Source organism: Xyrauchen texanus, chromosome 23 (genome assembly GCF_025860055.1).
Source record: "Xyrauchen texanus isolate HMW12.3.18 chromosome 23, RBS_HiC_50CHRs, whole genome shotgun sequence".
NCBI classification, from domain to species: Eukaryota; Metazoa; Chordata; class Actinopteri; order Cypriniformes; family Catostomidae; genus Xyrauchen; species Xyrauchen texanus.
The window spans coordinates 23,714,976-23,739,092 of record NC_068298.1 but is presented as its reverse complement, the minus strand read 5'-3'; the positions used below and the strand labels follow the sequence as shown (position 1 = coordinate 23,739,092).

Below are 24,117 nucleotides of genomic sequence, written 5' to 3'. Positions count from 1 at the left end.
AACACAATTGAAAAGGTGCATTTAAAAATGACTTATTATTGTGCTGTTTTATTGCTAAATATAATTACATTTTAAAACATGAATAAATAAATGTGTCTATATATTTGTCCATTTATTAATTGGTTTATTTATTCAAATTTTTATTTTCAAATTAATAGATTGAAAATGTATACTTTCATTCAAGCATTCCTGGGCTTCCATAGAAAGTGTCCACTGAAATGATTAAACTATAGGAACAAATTACATTTTACTATAAGCTAGGATGTTGAAAATCACTTGCATCTGTTTACAAACATCAAACAAAACATAGGCCTAAATAGGCCCAAGAAACATTTTATTGGTATAGTGAAATTATAATTGGTAAAAAAATAATTATATATATATATATATATATATATATATATATATATATATATATATATAATTGCTGAAGTGCCTTAGAAACCCCATCCACTCCTGTCAGACGCAGAAGCTGAGCACGCGCAGTCGCACATGCGGCCCAATGAGTCCAATGAGCGCGCACGCGTCAAAGTCCCTTCACACATGCTAGTCAAGCATTGATTATGTCATTAAATTGGGTAAATATCTTTGGAATCTTTGAGTTCTAGCTTTGACAAAAAAGTAAAAGCCCGCCCCTTACCTCAAACAAAATCAGTTAATTGATATATTTTGAACTCAGAGTGGTTGCAATGAATCAATAAAAATTTTACAATTAAATTACAGCACCAACAATAGAAGGAACAAAAATGTTTTATTACCTTTACTTCAAATATGGTGGTTTTCAAGATCAATTTGAACATTTAAAGGGACAAGAAATTATAGTGTAATGCGAGTTGGATGTCATCAGGGTTTGAGCAGAGAGAGACAGAGACCGACTTGTTTTAGTTAATACAGCACTCATTAGAAAACTCTTAAGAACCAGTGCTTGGGTGTATGTCCTTACTCTTTGTAGCACAAATGAAAAGTCAGCCCTGCCTCATTATTCCTAGCAATGCCCCTATCGATCACCTATTGATGTTACTTTGACCTTGTGCATCCCAGGTTTCCTACGTGAAGGCCATTGACATCTGGATGGCTGTCTGTCTGCTGTTTGTGTTTGCGGCACTGCTGGAGTACGCAGCAGTCAACTTTGTCTCAAGGCAACATAAGGAGTTCATCAGGCTGCGTAAGAAGCAGCGAAGGAACAGAATAGTAAGTGTGATGATGAACACGCACACACATATACACACACACAAACAAATACGGGCTCCTATCACTGTGGATTAAAGTTTGACACATCTCTTGTCATTGTACTCAGTCAAATATCCAAACATTGGCAATACCACATACTGCAGCCAGCTGTCACATCTAGGGTGGGTGGGGGAATTTAGATTGCCTTGTTTCCATAGTGAGCAGTGCCCTATGCTGAGCACACTGTTTATGCCAGCTTGTAAAGCTTTGCCACAGCCATTTTCCAAAGGCAAACAACCTGTTCCTTGATCCTACATCATTGATACTGACTAAAATGCCAAAGAGCCTTCAGAGCAGAAAGCTAGGACAATACCCCCAAGACTTTGGAGAGTAAAATCAGACTGACGAACAGACTAACAGTGTTGTTGTATTAAATATTTGCATTCTTGGAACATCACTTGTCCAGTCAGGACAAGAGATATTATGATCTTGCATAATCTTCAATACTGTAAATATCAAGGCCCAAACAATCTCATTTAAAATTGTAGGTTAGAGAATGTCCAGGGCACTTTCAGGGCTGGTAGAACAGCAATTGCTGTCCAAACTCACAAGCCCTGAAAATGTACGAGTGTGTTCCTTGGATCTGAATCAATAATGAGAACATTTTTTGAATCACTCTCTTTAAGAATGAGAAAGATTGCCTCCCCCTTTTGCCTCAAAGAGCTTGGCACCCATTACTCTTCATCCAATTCTCTCCTACCAAGAAAGTCTCTGTTCTGAATGATCAATCTGTGTGGTATTGATGCATGGGCCACTGGCTGAGAGAGCTGTTAGGCTGATGGACCAACTACTAGCCAGGATTAATCAATACAAGTGATGAGAAGATCGGATAATTTTACTGACTTGGACCTTTGAGTCTCATTCAGCAAACTGAACGAATCTTCATTCAAGTAATTTCATTCATTTGAGCAGAATTAAATTTAAATGTAACATTTTCCATAGCCAACCCCCCAACCCCAACTCATCTACTTACACAAACTTTGATTATAGTCCCAATAAAGAAAAAATTATAATGCTGCCAAGGACAAGAAATGAGAAACAGAAAGATTAGTTCACCTCTGGAATCTTCTTGTCCGAGTTGTTCGTTTTTTCATGTGACATGTGTGCATAACGTATACGGCTGTCACGTGACAAAACGAATGACTCGGACCAAAACAGTTGAAAGGTGAACTAATCATTTCAGATTCTGTACAGCCTATGCATTTTTCATGAACCTAACGGAGGTTGCGCAATGCGCATGCGTGGCCAACACAAAATGAACGAATCACTCTCTTAGATTACTCGTTCTTCTGAGTCACATAAAATATTCCTTCAAAATGAACGAATTGTTCATGAATGACCCATCACTAATCAATAGAACAAATCCTCAGCTTCATCCTGCCTTCAAAACACCACAGACAAATGTTCGTGCAATCGCAAACACATACAGATCTGTGCTGAGAAAATTGTGCCAGTATGTCTGACTTGTAGCTGACTGTACTCTGACATTTGAACATTATCCTCTTGAATTTCATCAAGTTTTGCTGAGGAGACTAAGATACTGGCCAGTTAGTTGAGTGCACACTCCATCTGAGTGTCCCTTAGCAACCTGCAAAGAAGTGTGCTCTTTCAGCAGTGTTGCCTAGCAACATGATGATGGAGAGCACCAGCTTTGACTTGACTGTGTTTGTCCTTTCAATTGCATGTTTAAGTATTTACACAATTGTCAATTTTGATGATATTCATTCTGCTCAGCTTGTTTCTGATTGCATGCACTTATACACTATTTGATGCTTAAAGTCTACTGTACTCTGCAAGATTAAAAAGGATGTGCTCTCTAAATAGGCTGATGGATGGTTGTGCTCTTTTTGATCCCCAGAAGTTTAAAAGCATGAGGCAAATTAAGCAATATCACTCGAACGAGTGCTTCTGACATAAATATCAAAACGGTTGTGATTCATCCATATTGTAGGTAATCAACAGCATTAAGTACAACAGCATGATTGCGTGTGATATTGCTTTTATACAACTGTTCTATTGTCATATTTAGTAACTTGTTGTATGTTTCAGGCAAAAATGTATCTTCTTTTTTCACCAACAAAAATAGTTTTCTAAAGAAGCCTGTCTGAGATGACACAAACTAAGATGAGAAAAGAGTGGAATGTCCCGTTGCTGTTTTGGGAAATATTACCACACTTGGAATGCTTTTTTTTTTAGCAAATTAGTGCACCGAAACTAACTGTTGTATTAAGTGTTGTATAACATTCAGGGACTAAGAATGTACAAAACATATCATATAAATGTAAAATGTTCATTGACATTCTTCATCGTGGAGGATCAAGCAAGTGAGCCTGGAAGCATCGACTTGCTACGGAAAGTGAATGAGCTCCCTGGCAACAGCACAAGCTTCAGCAAACCCAACCAACACTGCAACACCTGCGTCAGGGTAAAACTACCATCTGTATCCACATCCTCTTTTCCCACAGGAAAACACTGAGCCCCAGAAAGCCAGCACCCCTTTAGTCTGGTTGTTCTCGACACACTTTTCGTATACCCCATTACATTCTCAGAATCATGGTGACGTCTGTATGTCTTTATACTTTTTAAATTCTGTCTTGAAATTCTTCTTTATTATGTCCACAGCAGTGATAAACCGTCTCACACTGTATATTCAGGCACCACTTTTCTTTAAGCGCATAATGTTGAAAATTGACACGTACTGTTGAGTAAATATAGACAAAATAAATGCATTTATGCATTCCCTGCATTTAGCAACTTAATTAAGGTTTAATTTTAGTTTAGTTTCTCGTCAGGACCTATCATATGGCTTCAGAAGGCTTGGAATATGATACACGAGTCACATTTTTGTAAAACTTTTGGGTCTTATTTTAAAGGGAAAGTTCACCTAAAAATGAAAATTCTCATCTTGCCATCCCAGATATGTATGACTTTCTTTTGCAGAACAAAAACAAAGATATTTAAAAGAATATCTCAGCTCTGTAGGTCCATACAATGCAAGTGAAAAGTGGCCACAATTTTGTACTATTGTAATATTATTTTACTATTAAAAATAATATTTTCACCAAGTGTAAATGGCAATAAAAATCACCTTTGTACTAAGTCCAAATAAGGTTAGATGCTATTTGTACCCATAATTAATTACTATAGGGGCATCACTGCAGCATGTTTGTTGTGCTTCTTATGAGTACCACAGACCCCCACCCGGCCCTTCCCCTAAACTTAACCCTTTTTGAATACATTATTGTGCCTAGAGAGAAAAGGGAGTTACATTTTGTCTTTTCTCACCCAAAACTGCTAAAATTGCTTCTGAAGACATGAATTTAACCACTGGAGTCACATGAATGACTTGTACGCTGCCTTTGTGTGCGTTTTGGAGCTTCAAAGTTTTGGTCACCATTCACTTGAATTGTATGGACCTACAGAGCTGAAATATACTTCAAACAAATCTTGATTTCTGCTACAATTCTTCTGTTATAGGTGAAGAAATAAAGATAAACACATCTGGGATGGCATAAGGGTGAGTAAATAATGAGAGTATATAAATATATATTTTTTTGGGGTGAACAATCACTTTAAGCTTTAAAGGAATATTCTGGGTTCAATACAAGTTAGCTCAATTGTTAAAATACTCACTGTAATACTCACAATATGTATTGTGTCATGTGTTAACATGATTTTAGTACGATACAATTGTTTACTTACATTTATTGTGTAAAGTTATAGGTCAAATACATTTTACAACTTCGCTGCCATAACGATGTAACGTTGTAAACCCTAAAACTAACTAATCGTTCTTTTATACTTGTTCTTTTTAGTGAACAAGTTGAACTAGTTCACCAAATCGGACTGAATTGTTTGAAACAGTTCGCTTCTTAAATCAACACTGATCCACAAGTTACTCTATCTTAACCTGTCTTTCGGATGTGCCTGACACTACAAATCAAAATGAGCCAATGACCGGGAGTAATATGATCTTAGAACTTGTGATATCTGCTTTTGCCAACTCTTATTGGCAACGAACCGCTCCAACTAGTTCACAAATCGGACTGAACGCTCGGGTCGCATCAGCTCTCAAGTCAACAGTACAATGAGTTGCTCGCAACAGCTCTCGAGTCAACAGTACAATGAGTTGCTCGCAACAGCTCTCGAGTCAACAGTACAATGAGTTGCTCGCAACAGCTCTCAAGTCAACAGTACAATGAATTGCTCGCAACAGCTCTCGAGTCAACAGAACAATGAGTTGCTCGTAACAGCTCTCAAGTCAACAGTACAATGAGTTGCTCGTAACAGCTCTCAAGTCAACAGTACAATGAGTTGCTCACAACAGCTCTCAAGTCAACAGTACAATGAGTTGCTCGTAACAGCTCTCAAGTCAACAGTACAATGAGTTGCTCGTAACAGCTCTCAAGTCAACAGTACAATGAGTTGCTCGCAACAGCTCTCGAGTCTACAGTACAATGAGTTGCTCGTAACAGCTCTCAAGTCAACAGTACAATGAGTTGCTCGCAACAGCTCTCGAGTCAACAGTACAATGAGTTGCTCGCAACAGCTCTCCAGTCAACAGTACAATGAGTTGCTCACAACAGCTCTCGAGTGAACAGTACAATGAGTTGCTCGTAACAGCTCTCGAGTCAACAGTACAATGAGTTGCTCGTAACAGCTCTCAAGTCAACAGTACAATGAGTTGCTCGTAACAGCTCTCAAGTCAACAGTACAATGAGTTGCTCACAACAGCTCTCAAGTCAACAGTACGAGTTGCTCGCAACAGCTCTCGAGTCAACAGTACAATGAGTTGCTTGCAACAGCTCTCGAGTCAACAGTACAATGAGTTGCTCGCAACAGCTCTCAAGTCAACAGTACAATGAGTTGCTCATAACAGTTCTCAAGTCAACAGTACAATGAGTTACTCGTAACAGTTCTCGAGTCAACAGTACACTGAACTGAGAATTGCCTCTTTCGGAGGTGTCCAACATACTGAGAACTGATGAGCTAAAGACACTGAGCATGTATGTGATTAAGGGGCGAAATGTATGTGTAGCAGGGCGAAGGGTGGGGCCGGGTCGTGATTATACACACCTGGTCCCTTATCAGGCTAATTAAGCCTCTGAGAGGGATAAAGGCCGATGGCAGACGGTGGTGCGACGAGAGAGAGATAGTTTACAGACACGTCCGTCATGTGTGTGTTTGTCTTTTGGTTTAAGTTATTCATTAAAATATTATTTATATTGCCAAGCCGGTTCTTACCTCCTCCTTCCCATTGAACTCCTTTACAGTATGTTTCAGGTGTATTTTGCAGAACAACAGAGAGTGTAACAAATAAAACATACTGGAAATATGTTTATGACTTGATTGTATTATCGTTTTATCAATGTTTGAAGATGATCCAGTCTAAAGCTATCGAGTCAACAGTGCATTGAGTCGTTCACAGCAGTTCTCGATGAGTATGCGTGCGTGAACTGAGACCTTGAATGAGGGGGCGAGACGTTTCAGTCGAGAGATGTAAACAGAGTTGATTAAGACTAATTAAATGTGTAGAACATCCATGTTATATATCCACATCCACGGTTGTGTCAGTATTGGGTGCTTTAGGAGCAATAATTTAATGTAAGATGTATTAAGACCACTGAATGAAACACTGATGCAATAAACAGCAATATGCCCTTACATATGGCTTTATTGAATATGATTGAGTGTGTATTCTATTACACCGGCATATTAGAATTATATACTGTATAGTGACGTCATTAAGTGATGCCGTTAATGAACTGGTGAATCGTTTTTTTTTTTAACCAGTTCATTGAAACGAACCTTCGAAAGTACCGATTCGCAGAAAATAATTGGACTTCCCATCACTGTTTGAAAGACAAACCTCTGACGGAAGGTTTATTCACGCGGAATCCATATTGGTCAATACTTTGTTATAATACACTTGCAAATAAGAAGTGTGGTTCTGAAATTCATTTGTCTACAGTAAAATATAGCATTTAAAGTGTCTTTTGGGGGATTTTCTACGTGCTCAGTGCAAACGAATTACTGATCCTGGCTGCTATTTTTAATGCCATGAGAATATAACAGGCACAGTGATGTACATATTAAATAATGTAATTTAAGACAAAAGACCATAAGCTGACTTTCAAAAACAGATTGTGTTTATGTTTGTCATGCAAAGGCTGCGGTGACTGACAAAAAGCTCTTATCTCTGGTCTGACTTATTTCAACGCAGTCCAAAGGGGGAAAAAATCAGAGCACTCTCTGTAAAAGAAATGGACGATTTGTCGGACCCGTTGTGCATAGCTCCATAGGAATGCATCGTTACCTTTAAAAAGCTAGTTCGAAAGGAACATACATACATACCAAAATAAAAACAGGTTTAGTGTGAACAGGCCTAAACTTTCATTGTAAATGGCTCACTGTAACCTACATTTTTGCTTTTTTTTTTTTTAAGAAAAGGAGGGGTAAGTCAAAATTCTTTTTTGTGGTAATCAACATTATGAAAAATGCTTTCAATTGAGCTTAACTTGTATTAAACCTGGAATACTCCTTTAAAGTGAGGTTCATTTTAGGTGAACTGTTCCATTTAGGAGTGTGGGGGTGTAATACACAAGTATGTGCTTATGGTAAGGTGTGCCTCCACCTAAAATGTTTTATTTTTCTTTTAGTCCATAATGTTAAGTGGCCCCCAGTATGCAGTATTTCCCTCTCAATCTGTAATAAGCCCCACATAAATAGACCTGACCTGTTTTATACTAAAACATGTCTGCAGCAAGATCTTTTTAGACACTCTTCAGAGTCGTGACACTGTCTAATCTTGATTTAAGAAGTAAGGCACTAAAGCACTAAGGTCTAACCCAGACTGTTTTCATAGGTGACAAACTCCCTTTAAATGGGTGCCTCTTTATCAAACACATCATTATTCCTTGGCACGTGAGTCACTAGATTGTTTTTAGGTACAAGGATTTAATGAGGAACTAAACAAGAACTTAATCTTGTGATGCTTTAGAGGAAAGGGGTAATTTGTCATAGATTGACAGATAAACTGATTCAAATAACTAATTTATGTGGTGGTATTAGAGGCACAGACCTCGTATAAAATACTACATGCGGAAAACTTGACTAAGCAAATGACTAAAGAACTGTAGATTGTCCCTGCTTTTGACTTACTGTATATTGATATACAGTACTTTGATGTGAAATTAATGAGACATTAGATGCCAGTAGTTTTGATGGAGTGGAGAAAGAAAAAGATTCCACATACACCAGTAAGATGTCGATCAGCGCCACATATTGTAACAGTCTAAAATTGGTTTCCATTCAGCCTGACAATTTTTCATTTCCCTGTTGGTGTGAATAGACCACTCGTGTGTGAATCGTTTCTCTCATTTAACCATTGGATTGAAAATGTCTTTACCTTGCCTTTCTGTGCATCTCAAGGAATCAGGGAGTGTTTCGACTGGGCTATATGTCTATTAATATTCCATAAAGAAGGAGAAGACTTGTTCCGAGATTCTGCAAAAGAGGCTTGGTCATCAATTACATGACAATACCTATTGTAGGTTATTTAATTGAGGCCCTGTCACCTCATGTGGATATTTTGAGAGATTTGATACTTATTTGGTAAGGCCAAATAAGGGAGGCAAATATCTGTCCTTGTCTTAATGTCATTGGGACACATGGTTCATTTGTTGTGATCAACCATTGCTCCATAAGCTGTGCAGAGTCGGCAATCATAAAACCATGTTAATGCATGAGCTAAAATTATAGAATGGCACATTTTATTGTGCTGTGTGAGCAGTGTGGGTCAAAGTTTCTTTATTGCCTGCCACTGAACAACATTTAACAAATACTGAGAAGCCTTTTTCTTCCCTACATTTGTTAAAGGAGGAGGAGCTTGTTCGGGAAAGTCGGGGCTTTTACTTCCGTGGGTATGGATTGGGTCATTGCCTACAATCTAAGGATGGGACAACTGTGGGAGCTTCCACCGTATTCACCCCACCACCCCCAGTGCAAGTGCTGTACGATGGGGATGCAGTCCGAAAGCGCTTTGTGGACCGAGCTAAACGAATTGATACCATATCCAGAGCCGTGTTTCCTCTCAGCTTCCTTATATTCAACATCTTCTACTGGATCACCTACAAAGTGCTGCGACACGAGGACATCCATGCCAACCTGTAATCATCTCTCCTGGTTACGGCACTTATTCATTTTACTGCTTCTTTTCTTTACTTGTCTCTTTCTTTGAACCAAAACCGCCTGTCATATCCACACTAGAATTGTATTTCAAAATCATTTTCACGCCAGAAATGCCATCAGTGCTAAAACCTTGTGCTCAGGTGAGACTTCTGGATTTCAAAAAGAACATAAAGTGCCCACTCAAACTGACAAGGGGGCTCGTAGATGCAAATACTGTTGGGGACCTGGCTCTCCCTTCGTTCACATCTTAATTTGAGTGGATTGCACTACTAGCTATTGTCCTCACTTTGTCAGCTCCATCTGAGTTATCGGCTGAAATGTTTTGTTCTTTTTCGGATAGAAAATATTGACTTGAATTTTATCACAAGATGCAACCTTGAATGAATGTTTTTAAAAACCTCAAAACAAATGTGTTTTTACACTTCAAAATGCCAAACTAATGGGCTATTAAGGCGAGGGTTTGGATTTACTATTCATGGGTACAGGTACAGAGGGATGATGTACTGTTTTATTAATATGAGATTATAAATATATATGAGTGTATAAAGTGTACATATGCACAGTTGTTCACAGACTGCAGACAGCACAAATGTGTATTACTTTTTGCCTAAATTTGAATAAATGGATATTCTACCAAGAAATCTGAGTTGTTTTGTACTGTGGTGCATTATTTTCCCTACAGTTCACCGCAGAAGATAAAACTGAATGTTATTCAAAAGCACAAGATGTGTTCTTTTGTTGTTGTAGTTGTCATTAATGAAAATTGCTCTGGATATTAAATCAGTACATTTCCAGACTGATTTATTATAAACTACTGTTCAGCATCATATTTTTATTTTATTTACCATTAATATTTATTATTCACACTCATAAAATGCAAAATAGCCAAATCATTCCATCATGGTTAAAATTGCTAAAATTGATGGCTGGAGGAAACAAATTATGTGTGATGCTCTGTCACTCTGGCAGCATCAAACTTTAATTGTCAACAAACAGAGACATGTATCACACATCACAGCCATTCTCTATTAGTGTGTGCTCAAAATATGTTCCTCAGTCAAACATAAAAATTGTCATTTATTTTCCTGTCCGGATTGCCGTCTGAGGATGTGCAGAGATACAGGGTGAAGGAGAAAGGCATTGGTGCTGAGGATGGATGGATGGGGATTTTAATTGGAATCACAAGGGTTTCTTTATCTGCTAATGAGTCTGAAAAGGACTCTACGTTCTTTGTTAATGACAGTGAATTAAGGCCGTCAACCTCTGTGTGCAGCCTTTTGTCTGAGGAGTATCTAATCTAGTTTTCTGTACGCTGAAGTCCCAAGGGTGAAATGTGTTGTAGGAAACAAAATGATTAACTCAGAAAATGGTAGAGGCAGATTAATTCCATCCCATTTGTTAATGGATTAACCCAATGTAATGTGGTTCAAGGATGGGAAAGGAGGAGGCGGAGGCTTATTTGTTTTATGATCACCCTTATCTCTCTCCCACTGATTGGGCAGCTCACCACTGGGCATGGGTCCTCACAACCCGGCCACACTCTATTCCTCATCACACTCCTCCAGGGGAGACGCTGCCCTTCTGGCCGTTCTGCCACCCAATGGTCCCCCCGCCTCCTGAGAATCTGAGAGAGACGAGGGGAGAGGGGAGAGAGAAAGTGTGAGCGGGAGAGAGAGGGGAGAGAGATAGAAAAGAAAAGAAAACACTCTTCTTCTGATCCCACGGGCACTCCTTCCCCTGACGGATGACAATGGCTCCTCCACCTCCCGGCGGATGGCAGCAGATCCTCCGCACCATCCCAAACAATGCGAGTTCAAACCTGACATCGGGTTTTGGCACCAATGTATTGCGGTTCAAGGATGGGAAAGGAGGAGGTGGGAACCTGCTGAGCAGTCAACGTAAACTTTAATGATACAAAGGATTTTAAACATAACATAAAACACACAGACACGCGCACACACTGTGGCCGCATCTGTCTCTCGTGTCCCCGGCTCCTCTCTTATCTCTCTCCCATTGATTGGGCAACTCAGTGACGGCCGTGCATCCTCACAACCCGGCTATGCCCTCCTCCTCATCACATCCTGGTTTCTAACAACAGCAACAGAATGACAATGAGTTCAGACTTACTCAGTGAGATCTTAAAAGTTACAAAGTGTGTATACATTTCTATGCAACATTATAGACATGTGCACAAATCAAAGCTTATTAACCAGTCAGTCTATATCACTTTAACAGTGAAGATATTCTTAGAGTCCCATCAAGCAAATAAGTCCTTGTCAGCTATAATGTGTTGCTGTCAAGAGTTCAGCCCATGCTCACTCAAACATCGGCTTGCCTTGGACAGTTTAAAATTTCTCCAATTGAGCAAATGTGCTTGAGCTTAATATTCGCTCAAGCCCAACACACTCCTGACAATTTAAGTAGATTTTTTTCCAAAAGGAAATCTGGGGGCAATAGGCAAATGTCAGAAAGATTGGCTGTTGTATCTCACAATGTGCATTTTCCATGAGAAGCTTTATGAGTTAACACAGGGATACTGCATTTACTGTCCCTCAGCAGGTTTACTCAAACCATGAAGGAGAGAGCGAGTGACAGATAAGAAAGAAAGAAAGAAAAAATATTTCAATTCAGCAACATTTTGCTTATCTTAAATGTCTCCTGTCATAACTCTTTTGTCACATGGAGCAATTGAATTACAAATATGAAGAAAAAAATAATAGAATAGAACATAATAGAATAGAATAGAAACATTTTTCTTTTGCACCATTTAGTTTTCTTAATTGCCTTCAGGCATAACCCTTTTGTTACATGGAGTTCTTTTGTTTAGTTTTGGGGGGGCAATTGTTGCCTTTGTGGAATTTAAGAATATTTTGTAAATCTGCAGCCCATGACTGGCAAACACAAAATGGGACTGGATTTATAGCATACAACGACATTTCTTCTCCCCTCCCCCAGGTCAGATTATCATCCCCAGTCCCACCTGTATCACAGATACAGAAACTCTAATGGAGTTCAATCACAGAGGAAATCACAGAGATACAGAGACGCTCACAGAGATTGCTCCATTCTGCTTCCCCTCAATAAGCACAGAGGAATCATAAGTTAACATCATTACGCTGCACATCCTGACAACATGAGACTTTTACAAATGGGTATATTTGATCTGTGCAAGTGACTTGAGACTTCTGAAAATGAAAATTTGGAATATGTGTGCGCATAAATGACAGATAGAAGGAATATGAGAAGGACAAAAGAGAGAAAAAATAGAGAGACTTGCAATCAAGGACACCCTGTGAGTAATCAGTTGAACAAACTTCTTTATTTACTGTTTGAATTGGTTCTCTTATACATACTTTTATGAATTAACTGCACAAAATACTGTGAGACATTCATTTATGAAAGCCAAACTAATGACCACAAATAACTTTTTTCTCTCCCTTACTCCCAAGACTCGAGCAGAATTCAGTTTAATTCACCACAAGGCAGAAGACAAATGCATTAGTCATATTCTCTGGAGAGCGACTTAGGTCTTTGCATTTATTGTTCATCTTCATGTAAGCACTCAATAACATGATAAGTGGGTGTTGGTGTGATGAATGAGTGGAGCAGATCTTATCCTGGGACTGTCCTTGCACCAACCCATGGGGATAATCAGCATCTGAGTAGAATTTTAAAGGTACCTTGGGGATAGTAATATTGTGGAACCACTTTCTCATTCAAATGTTCAACCAGAGAAAATGTGCACTCCTCTTTCTTTAAAACTTTTGTGGGATGCACACTGTAACAGTAATACACAAAAGCCCCCTTGAACATACACTTAAAAGAATAGACCTTATATATGTTATATCTAGTTATCTATGATTTATTTTTTTATTTATTTTTTCAAATCAGTCCCAGTGTTACAAAAGATAAAGTAAGTTTACACAGATGAAAAAACAGTTGCCCTTACAATGGCATAATTGCTTCACCATTTACCTCTATTTTTTAATTATTCAAAGTACCATATTTCTGAATAGAACTTCCACAGTTAAGACATCACTGTTCATGTTGTGAATGTGAAAGACAGCTGCAAAAACAATTAAGACTGCATGAACAGCTGAAAGGGTACAAAAGAACATTCAAGCATTGAAATTGCTCTGTTGTCCAGTTATCTAGAAGACTACATAATGTTTTTAATTCATAGATAAGTAACATATGAAATTTCAATGACATATTTACCACTGAAATTGAAATGCCTATATTTTTCACTTCAGAAATCTAATCACCTTACTATATCATGGAATTTATATGGAAGGCTACTCCAAAAAACATGTCCAAAAAACATGGTATTGGTTTGTTTTTGGTACACTTTTATTTAGGAAGTATCTTTACCTACAGTAGACAATTGTTCACAGGCTGCACTCGCACGTGATCTTCATCACTGGCAAACGATCAGGGGTGTAATGCAATTGAGTAAAAATATGTAAGTATTATACTCAAGTATTATTTTTCAGGATTTGTACTTTACTCGAGGGCAATTTAAACAGAATATATTTACTTTTACTTAATTACATTTCTAAAGAAAATAATAATTATTTTTTTTTTTTATTTTATTTAAACTTTAAAAGTACTTACTACATTTTTGCAGATCATTTTCTTTTGTCTTTCTGGATTGAAGCTGCCTTTTCACTGCCTCCGAAAAAATGACAGACGACAGACCAATGTTCAGTCGTTTCAAAAGGCGATTCGCACAGTCGCTGTGTGGAGTTCCAACCATTTGCAGAGGCAGAATTTCAGATCTGATTTGAGCTTCGGATATGTTGAAATATTTGTGTGACTAAACCGTATGTGAATGCCGACGGAATTAATTGTATTAATTCAAAACTACAGTATGAGCACGAAGTGAAATACACGACAGTTTTTGTCCTAAACTTTATTCTAAACACTTTCTCTATGTCTCAAGGGGCTGGGTGCTCTGACATCCCAATTTGTGAGTGCCTTCTTCCATGCAACGAACATTGCATGACTGTGGCATTGTTTTTGCTAAATAAAATTATGTGGTTCATTACACGTCTCAGGAAGTGAAATGTCCACTGTGTGGCACTGAAAGCGAGTAAAATTTTATCCCGAAAAGATCCGTTTTTTTGGGGGGGATTAAATTAAATCAACAAAACCTACCTACCTACCCTAAACATTAAACCTAACCAATAGTGTCATAAAAAGCAAATGCAACATGAAAAACACCATTTCTGAAGCAACCATTTCATTTTATGGGGCTTCTATGACACTTTCAGCTCACATGTCAACTCACATGCTTTTCAGGACTCGTACCCCAGTCCTTTGCATCGTATGCAACACTCTTATCAGTTGACCTACCATGCAATTTGATCACACTAAAACAAGATTTTAAATGTAGTTGGTTATGTAATGCAAATGTTAAAATGAGTCATGCTGTAGTAAAAGTGTTATAAGATAGCATTGTGTGAGGATACTTCTACTGGAAGATAAATATGAGTCGTCAAAGACAGAAAAAGGCGACTTAAACCAATCAAATTTAATAACATCCTCTCTCACACACAATCTCATCTGTTGATTTAATTCTATGTGACTTTTTACCTTTTTAATACTTAAGGTGTCATATAATGCCATTTTTGTACAAGTTAATATGAATCTTTAGGGTCTAAATGAAAACTTTGTAATATACTAATTCTCATTAGTATTTTAAGAAAACACTAATTTTACCTGCTCAGAAACAGCTCTGTTTTCAGCACGCCGTTTCAGTGCATATGACTTTAAATGATAATGAGCTTTGGTCACCCCGCCCCTCCGTTAGGGTTAGCGATTTGCAAAGATTAATATAAAGGTTAATAAAACGTTACACTTACTTCTTCTGGAGGTGCAGAGGGAATATAAATAGTTGGTACCGAATCTTTTTTCAGCAGCAGCTTCTTAGCAAAACCAGCTTTATACTGACCCTCGTTTATAAAGCAGTCTGGTGAAAAATGATTCGCGCAAACATGAACGCATTGACGTTGCTCGTGGGGAATATTCCCATTGTAAACAAAACTCAGCCACTGCGTCTTCAGCAGTTCAGATTTAGGAACATCAAAATGACTGCTGTGTTCGTTATTACACCGAAGAACAGAAAACCACAATCGCTTAGGCGCCATTCTGCTCCAGTGTATCAACAATGATGACGGACTATGATTGACAGCTCGCTCACGAGCGAGGGCGGGTCTGTGTTGAAACACTGCTGTCAATCAACAATCCTGGGAGGGGCGTGATTTGAGGCAGGGGAAAATATATAAGGAGATTAAAACAAAAACACTGGATGGATTTTTATCATAATAGGATGGTTGTGTACAGGCACAGCCAACACACATTTCAGTACAATCAACTTGAAAAAGTGCATGTACCATTATATGACCCCTTTAAGTAAAATTTAATGCGAATATTATTATTTTTTTAACTTTAACTCATGTATGATTTTGACTAGATACTTGGACTTTTAACTGAGTAAAAATGTTTCGCTCAGTATCCATACTTTCACTTAATTAGTACTTTTTACAAATGACTGAATGTAGCATGAGGTTTTGTTTCAATTAACTGTAAGTAAATATTCACTTCATTCAGCATTGTTTTTGTTATCTGTCTTCTAAAGCATCCCATTATTGTGTGACAAAGAGCTTCAAATGATTCAGCAAATGTTAGACAAATTAATTGATAAGAACCAACTCAAAAGACATATTCAGTCAGGCATGGTGCATCATTTTGATTCACAAACCCTGCACTCATGAGTCTATGGCCTCGTTCACAACGGCATACTATCCATACTACTTTCACAGTTTTTTGCCAAACACAGGTATAAAAGAAACAGTAAGAGTAGTATGGTAGCCAGGCATTTACTATACGGTCTATTTGTTCTATGGGGGGCGCCACAACACATCATCAGAACACACAAGAACAAGTTTTGTTCGACACAGATTGAACACATATTTATTGGCTTGGTAGATCGGCGTTAGAGCTCTGCAACCCGACCCAGGCCCAACGACTTCAGGTTTGGGTCAGGTTCAGGTTTGTATGGATGAAAAAATAAACAACTTGTTTCAAGCACAAGCTCTCATTCACAGACAAGCGCGAACGGACGAGTTTGGGTCCGTTCACAACAAACGTGTTTTTGCACGTGTCTGTTTTCCCATTGTTTTCCTATCTCATGTTTTTCTTCTAAGTCTCGTGCAGGACCTGCATATTTTAAACACCATGTCAAGTTAAAAAGAACTCCGAGCAGGCGTAACGAATGGAATAAAAAAGCAGACTGATATTTTATGACATCAATGAGCTCATGTTTTGCGTGATAGGAATCAATCATTTCGACATACATTATGATGTTGACATTTACGAGAGAGGAAAAAAATAACATACTTTTAAGTGGCTCTTCAGCATGAAACCGTTCTAACGGTGTAGTTTTCAGGGTACCTTGCCCAGTGTCAAGTTTCAACTCATTCAAAATATTTATAGGATATTAAAATTAATAAATGTCTGTTTTTCCAGCCTGTTGTTTTAGTATTTATTTATCACCCCTCATTTATTTTAGAGACACATCCTATAAATTGTTATTTGCTCAGGGCAATACTATTTATCAATTCTACTTTTATTACGCATTGTATTTTAATGGGGATATAATTTATAACAGCTGACAGTTACATGAACCGTATCAAGATCAAATGAAGTTTGTGGATTTTAACACGTCTGTGTATAAATATGAAGGCTGTTTTTTGGATAAATACAGGTAAACGTCATAATATGTGACTACGCATTACTTAACGGAGACCCCTTTAGTTACTTTTTTCTAAAAAGCATCTAGCGACAAATCTAGCGATCTTTTGAACAAATCTTAGCAACTTTCCATAGAAGAGTCGCCAGTACTGCTGTGCAAGTGTGAGGTCTTGCTTTCCTGCTGCAGGCACACCTCTCTCTGTGTCTATATTCTGTTCAGTGAGTGGCAGACAGAGGAGCAGCACATTCATTTCACCAGACAGCAGCTGACACAGACGTGAATGAGCTGTATATGTGCAAACAGAGTTGCCAAGGACCAATCAATAATCTGTAGAGTTTGCTCCTCCTTTGTTTTAATTGAAACAATTTAGTTTGACCATTATTTATCTTGCTTATTACTCACAGTTACACAGACGGAGGCTGAGCGTTGTGTGAGAGAGAAAATAAGACATTCTGTCGCTTCTAACATTCTGTCTGAGGGATCATTTACATGTAAATATAGCCAAAATCACAGCACAGCCATTTTCTTTAACTTGTGTTATAATATGCAGAGCAGCAGCTTTGGAAGTGACTACTGGTTAAAATGTAGTCTTAATGGACGCCGTTTCAGTCACTATTTCATACTTGTTCCATTGTCTGACAACAGAAACAGAACAAATATGTACATGAGAACAGCTTTATTGGGAATTCGCCTGTATTAAAATACAGTATGTGAGCACAGAATGCATTTACATATGCCCTACCAAGAATGTATATGGGACAATACTGCGGGGGTTCAGGGGCCCCCTGCTGCTAAGCCTGTGCATTAATTCGGCCCTGGGGACCAGAGTCACAGCGCTCTCATGAGCATGGAATTAAGCACATACAGATAAGCTCCAAGGCTACAAACTCTAAGAAATGGATGCCATCAGAGGAATACTGTGACTTTATTTCTCTCAGTTATAAATGTGTAGTGTCTTGTTAAATGTTGACAGCTGAAAATTGCTCATTTGTAGTGTCCTGTTCATTAGCTTTATAGCTAACCTGGCTGACTGAATGAGTCTGCTATTTTAATTCTAACCAAGTTTCTTGACTGAAACTCCTAGCTACTTAATGGAAATGTATGCATGGGTTGTCAAAACCTTTACTTTTACTTTAGCACTTTGTGTTATGGAAGACCAATCCAATGTTAAAATAAATAATAATGTAAAACAGTGCGTGTTTCACTTATTTATTCAGGAAGAATATGGGCTGTGAGATACAGGAGGACAATAATAGTAATAGTAATAATAGTAATATTAAAAGAGTTGTGAGGATACTGGGAAACAGGTGCTCTCTGCTCCAGTCCACATCACAAAAAGATGGAAACAGTTGTAGGACTTTTGTGCTACTGGTGGCAAGACATCACAATGCTCCATGGCCCAATCTCATTTGTGTAACATGTTCTTTCTGTACAGTAATGGACTTGTATTTAACATGTAACTATTATTTTTTCCAATCATTTGTGCAGAATGCTCTTACCCTGACCAGAAGTATCCATCCCAGACAACTGATACAACACCATAATGTGGCAGTAATGATTTTCCATGTACAACAAAATCAAGCAAAATGCCAGCACTCCAGTTGTAATGTTCAATTCCAGTGTTTGTGTGTGTAAAATTTACTAAAATGTTATGTTTTATGTAGTTACATGCAGGAGCATGGTAATTTGTAAAAAGATCAATGGAAACATGTAAATTCTTCGGACTGATTTTTTTGGAAAATTATTAAATGTTTCCCCAAGTCAAAGCATGAGATTACACATGAGTAAAGCACTACTGAGAAAAAACATTTTTAGAGTTGAAGATTAATTAATTTTACTCATATAGTCTGTAATTCAGTAACACATTACAATAAGGTTATTTGTTATCAAATAAAAATAATTACATGTGTAATACAGTTGGAAACAAGGACCTTGCTAAGCCAGTGCTAGTGTATGACTTGTGAATATTCACCCACATTGTGATCGAAATATCTTAAAATACACAATGTTAAATCACTTCTTGTTTTTACTGGATGGAGCTGCAGCTCCGTGTCTCAATGTGTGATGGATATTGTCCAATGTCATCCACAGAAACATGTATAAATAATTTTCGCAGCATTAATCTGCGTAGAAAGAAATAGTTCCCAGCGCTGTGCCGGAACAAAGTTTGCCCTCTGAGGCAAAACGCGGAAGTGACCGGTGTAGCGAATCAGCTCTATATTCTTCCACCATTAGGTAGCAAATCAGCTCTATGAAATATTAATAATCAATCATAACTTGTTATAATCAATTATGAATATTTGGATCAGTTAATCGGGTTAACTTGATGTAGCTACATTAACATTACAACCAAATACTCGGTTCATCCCGTGAACACTCAATATTGGTAATTAATTAATTAATTAATAGAAAGGTACATTTCCGGGCATGGGAAATGTCTTTCTTACTAAGTATTAAGAGCAAGTAGTCAAAATCTATGATTAGTGACTTTAGATATGAGCTTGAGACACAGACAACTTTACATGTGACATGAACAAGACTTTATTAACTAGACTAAACATTTAAACTACTCTAACATACATATACATACATTCATACAGTTTACCAAGGGAAAGAGGGCTGAAACAGAATACAGGAAGGCAAGAAGTTATAGCATTGTTTGAAGTTCAGCAGATCAACAGCCTGAGCAAACCATCATATTAGTTCTGACACGCCTTTTTAGAAAGGGGTTAAGGATACTTAATGTATCAAATAATGAGACTAAGTTTGATACTTGCATGTCCCATTTGAATTAAACTGTCCTGATGCAATTTGTTGAGGCTCCAGTTGATCTTTGATGATGTTGTCTTGATGAGAGAGAGAACCAGTGAGAGTCAGAGGATCTTGGTGAATGGGCAGTCGAGGCCGTAGCCTGGCACACGCTTGGGAGTCCTTGGGGCCTTCTAGTGTGGCATGATTCAGCGAGAGAGTGAGAGAGCACAAGGCTCAGAGGGCAAGAGATAAGCGACAGGGCTAAGAGCGAGCTAAGAGAGAGAAGAGTTGGTAAGATAAGAGCTAAGAGGAAGTGGGCGCAGCAATTTTATACCCTCGGGAAACAGGTCCCACCTCTCATTGGCTCGACCAATAAGAAGGGTTTGAGTTCTAGGCGGGAATTTGGTTTATTGCTCTTTGTTGTAAAATTGCCCATTGCATGTGCAAGAAAGAAAATAGGAAACATACTGGTACTACTAATATGCTGTTGTTATCGACATATCATGTACACAGTCATTTCAATCTTCAAAATACCAAGTTATAGAGACCAAATATGCCACACATATGATTTTGGTTAACCATAGTATGCAAAGTCTGAAACATTAACCCATTAGTTTGCAAGAAAACATAGATCAAGCACTATTTAAGGGAAAATGTGAGATGGCACATTAGATACATGTCAATATTTATCACATGGATATATAGAATATATATATAGGATTAACAGGGTTCATTTCTCTTTCTCAGTAAGAGAATGAAGGGAGGGTCAGCACTTCTCTGAACATTCCTTTGGAGGTCGTAAAGGCCTCCATTACTCTGGGCAGGAGAATGATTCCTTTGTTCCAGCCACGCTCATTTGCATGTTTCTGGCTGGGTTTATGACGGTAAGAGATTTTGGGCTGAATGACTCAAAAGATGGCAAAACATAACGTAATATCATTCTACTGAAGATCTTATATTCGAATTTAGCTAGGCCAAATTGTAAGGTTTAATTTGATACCAAGAAAAGTATATTTGGTACACTTAATAAGGGAATATACACTGAGGCTATTAAATATGAGGCCTCAGAGTTTAAAAACACACAACTAAACAGTTCTAACGAGTTTGATATACCTCAGAAATACACAACATACAGGGATTACACGTATTTCATTAGCAATATGCAGTTCTGTGTTTAACTGAAAAACACACACACACACATTGTTACGCTCAAAGTTTCCTTCCTGTCCACACGATAAGCACGCGGTGAGCATGCGATGTCACATGCGTTCTCTGTCAATAGTTCATTGTCTCTTTGTCAATACATTTATTGTGCTTGTGGAGGCTGGTTGGCTTATTTCAGTAATTAGGGGGTTTTAACAGTAAGTTCTTGTTTGTTCGGGAATCTGTTAAAGCCACTGATCCTCCGCCATACCTTACAGTCCCCTTTTTCGCCAGGTGGTGTCCCTGTTGGAGACATCATCGGATCTACAATCATCACAATGGCGGATGGCAGGTGAATCATGAGGGTTTTGTAGCAGGTAGTTGTTCCACGGTGGGTGATGTAGACAGTAGCCACATCCAGGTCTCTGCAGCAGGTGCAGAGGCAGCAGGTGCCTTGACAGTGTGTCACCTGTCATTATGAAGTCAGTCCGTTTGAGGCAGGTGCTTGTTTGTGGCTGCAGGGAGTGGTTATGGGCATTGTGTAGTGTGGAGAGAGTTTCAGACTGACCTAGTACTGGTAGCAAAAGGGCAGCAGGTGGCCGTCAGCCTTGGTTCGGCACCCAGTCACCAGGTGTCTGAAGTCTGCAGTGTTACTCTGCTCTGGCAGCAGTGCTGACTTGAGCTTGCCTGAGTGGTGTTGGGCAAGAGTCAGAGGTTTGTTCTTCCCAGTACTCCTCAGGGGAGTTCTGTTCCAGGAGCTCTTTGCTAGTGCTAGCAGCTCTTGTAACTCAGTAACAGGCGTTTCTAGCTGTCTTTGTGCAGCCTCTGTTTGGCACCTGTTTGAAAGGTGTACAGGAGGATGTTGTTGTAGACTGCTGTGGGACGTCCTGTGGTGTTTGCTGGGTGAGGCCTTGTGTTTGTTAAAGGCCTTCTGTGTCAGGTCACGCAGTTGTTGGATAGGCATTGTGTGGGGCAGGCCATAATGCCTAAATGGTGACTTACCATAGGATGGAGGTTTCGGAGGAAAAGGCTCTTGAAGCTGGTGTCCTCCTCCATCCCAGGTTTGTTGCGAGCCCGAGCAAGCTCGCCTGAGTCTGTGGTAGTAAACATAGGGAGTTTCATGCCGACCCTGTTTGGTGTCTAGGGCAGCGATCAGTCCGTTTTTAGACTCTGAGAATTCCCTTATGATGGCTTGTTTCAGCTGCTGGTAGTTAGACTGGATGTTTTCTGGCTGTCGAGCCAGAAAGCCGCCGCAACTCTGGGCTGGACGTGATCCAGATCAGATGGAGTCTATCTTGATGGTTCACACTCATCAAAGACTGCAGGTGAAAGTCAATGTCTCGCAGGTAAGCGTGGACGCCGTGGTCTCCTGCAAGCTCTGGTGTAAATGCAGGGATATGTCTGGCCATTCGGTTGAGGTCTTTGAGTGTCGCTACACGTGTCGCTTCAAGATTCGCCTGAATCAATCCTTTTCCTTCCGCGGCTGCAGAAGCTTTAAGGAAACTGTCCGATGACGTGTTAAGCAGTGGGGTTTGTCTCCCCTTTGTAAATCTGTGCTTGGCTGGGGAGGTTTCTCTGCTGATTGCAAGTGGGGGAGTGAGATGTCTCTCCTGCTGTGGTTCCTTTGCAGCAGGTAAGAGTGTCTCAGTTCTCGCTGGACCATGTCAAGTTCATCTTTGGTGTTTTCCAGCTGCTGAGTCAGCACTTTAACTTCAGCTCTGGACACATTCAGTTGACCTTCACAGGCCATGATTCTGGCATCTTTGTCCAAGAGTTCAGAATTTGCTGTTTTTAACAGTGAATCTTTGTGAAAAGTACCTTTTCCAGGTGCTCTCTAGCTGTCTTTTCCAACTGCTCTTGTTGTTTAGCAGCTGTCAGAGCCGCTTGAAGTCTGTGGATTACCTCCTGTGACTCCCTTCTGCCAGGGTCCTTGTGTCTGTCCTGAGCCTCCATCTCTAGCTGGTCTATGCGGTTTTTAGCATGTGTCAGCTCTGCTTGGGACTCAGTGATCTGGCGCTTGAGGTTGTTTACCTCCTGTTTCAAACCTGTGAGGTTGTGGGCCAGGACGATAACCTCAGTCAGATATTTGTGCTCATACCTCTGGTTTGAGTCGCCTGTCATTAGTTCTTTTCCCTCGCTTTCCAGTTGCTTTTTGTTCTGTTGCTGAAGGTCGCCAGCAGCCATGGATAAAAGGGTGTTCCTCAAAACACCTAGCCAGTCCTTTTGGCCTGCCATCTGGGCAGTTAGGCTGAGCATCTGCAACATTTTGGCACACTTCTGGTGAGAGTAAGGGCAAGAGACTAATGCAAGATCAAACAGAATTTGGAGCTAAAGGCAAAGTGAGACAGCAAGGTGTATAATGTACAGCTAGGTTTTGCTAGGTGTGGTTAACAATTGAAATGTGTTCCTGATTATTACTATCTTAGCTGCAAATAGCAGGATGCTCAGATTTGTGTGGATCTGAGTGGCTTTGCTAAAAGAACGTAAGCCTAGATTTAATAAATGACTTAAGATGTTTCTTTGGGTCAAATTATTTATCAGCACTTACTGATAGCATACAACAGGCTTGATCTTTGAACACATGAAGAGGAGAAAGAAAGAGGAAGAAAAGAGCTTTCCTATTAGATTGTGTCTATTAGTGGTGCTCAAAATTATGCCATAGAAATCGCCTAGATTACTTGTGTAGCTGGCTCATAAAATTTAAGCAACTTGTTGCAAATAAACACAAAATCGAGAAGAAAAGTATGTCTAGTTACTTTTGCAGTTTTATGGTGAAATAAAACCACACTAGACCAAGAGGGTTAAATGGGAAAATTAATAGCTGACTTCTATTATTAGTAAAAATAATAAAAAGACTTGAAGAAGTGATTAAAATAGCAGAATAACCTTGTATTGGGAATAATCAATAGCACTGATGATTAACAATTAGATTTGCTTTGGGCATCATTCTATAGTTGGTCACAGCTGTTATGTGTTCAAGACCACACAATGTGTTTGTCCCTCTATAAAGTTTAGTCAACGTGCCATTGAAAGTTCCCAATAACTAT

General features: G+C 39.0%; 1 protein-coding gene across 1 annotated transcript in view; it reads left to right on the top strand.

Annotated features, from left to right (window-relative positions):
* The window catches only part of LOC127617057 (glycine receptor subunit alpha-4), a 32,316-nt gene extending 22,295 nt beyond the window's left edge, over positions 1–10,021 (top strand). Inside the window, exons 7-8 of the mRNA XM_052088930.1 lie at positions 1,042–1,191; positions 9,109–10,021. Of these exons, the coding sequence (XP_051944890.1) occupies positions 1,042–1,191; positions 9,109–9,402 (444 nt within the window). The 3' untranslated portion in view covers positions 9,403–10,021. The remainder of the gene's footprint in view (positions 1–1,041; positions 1,192–9,108) is intronic.
* Positions 10,022–24,117: the final 14,096 nt, after the last annotated feature.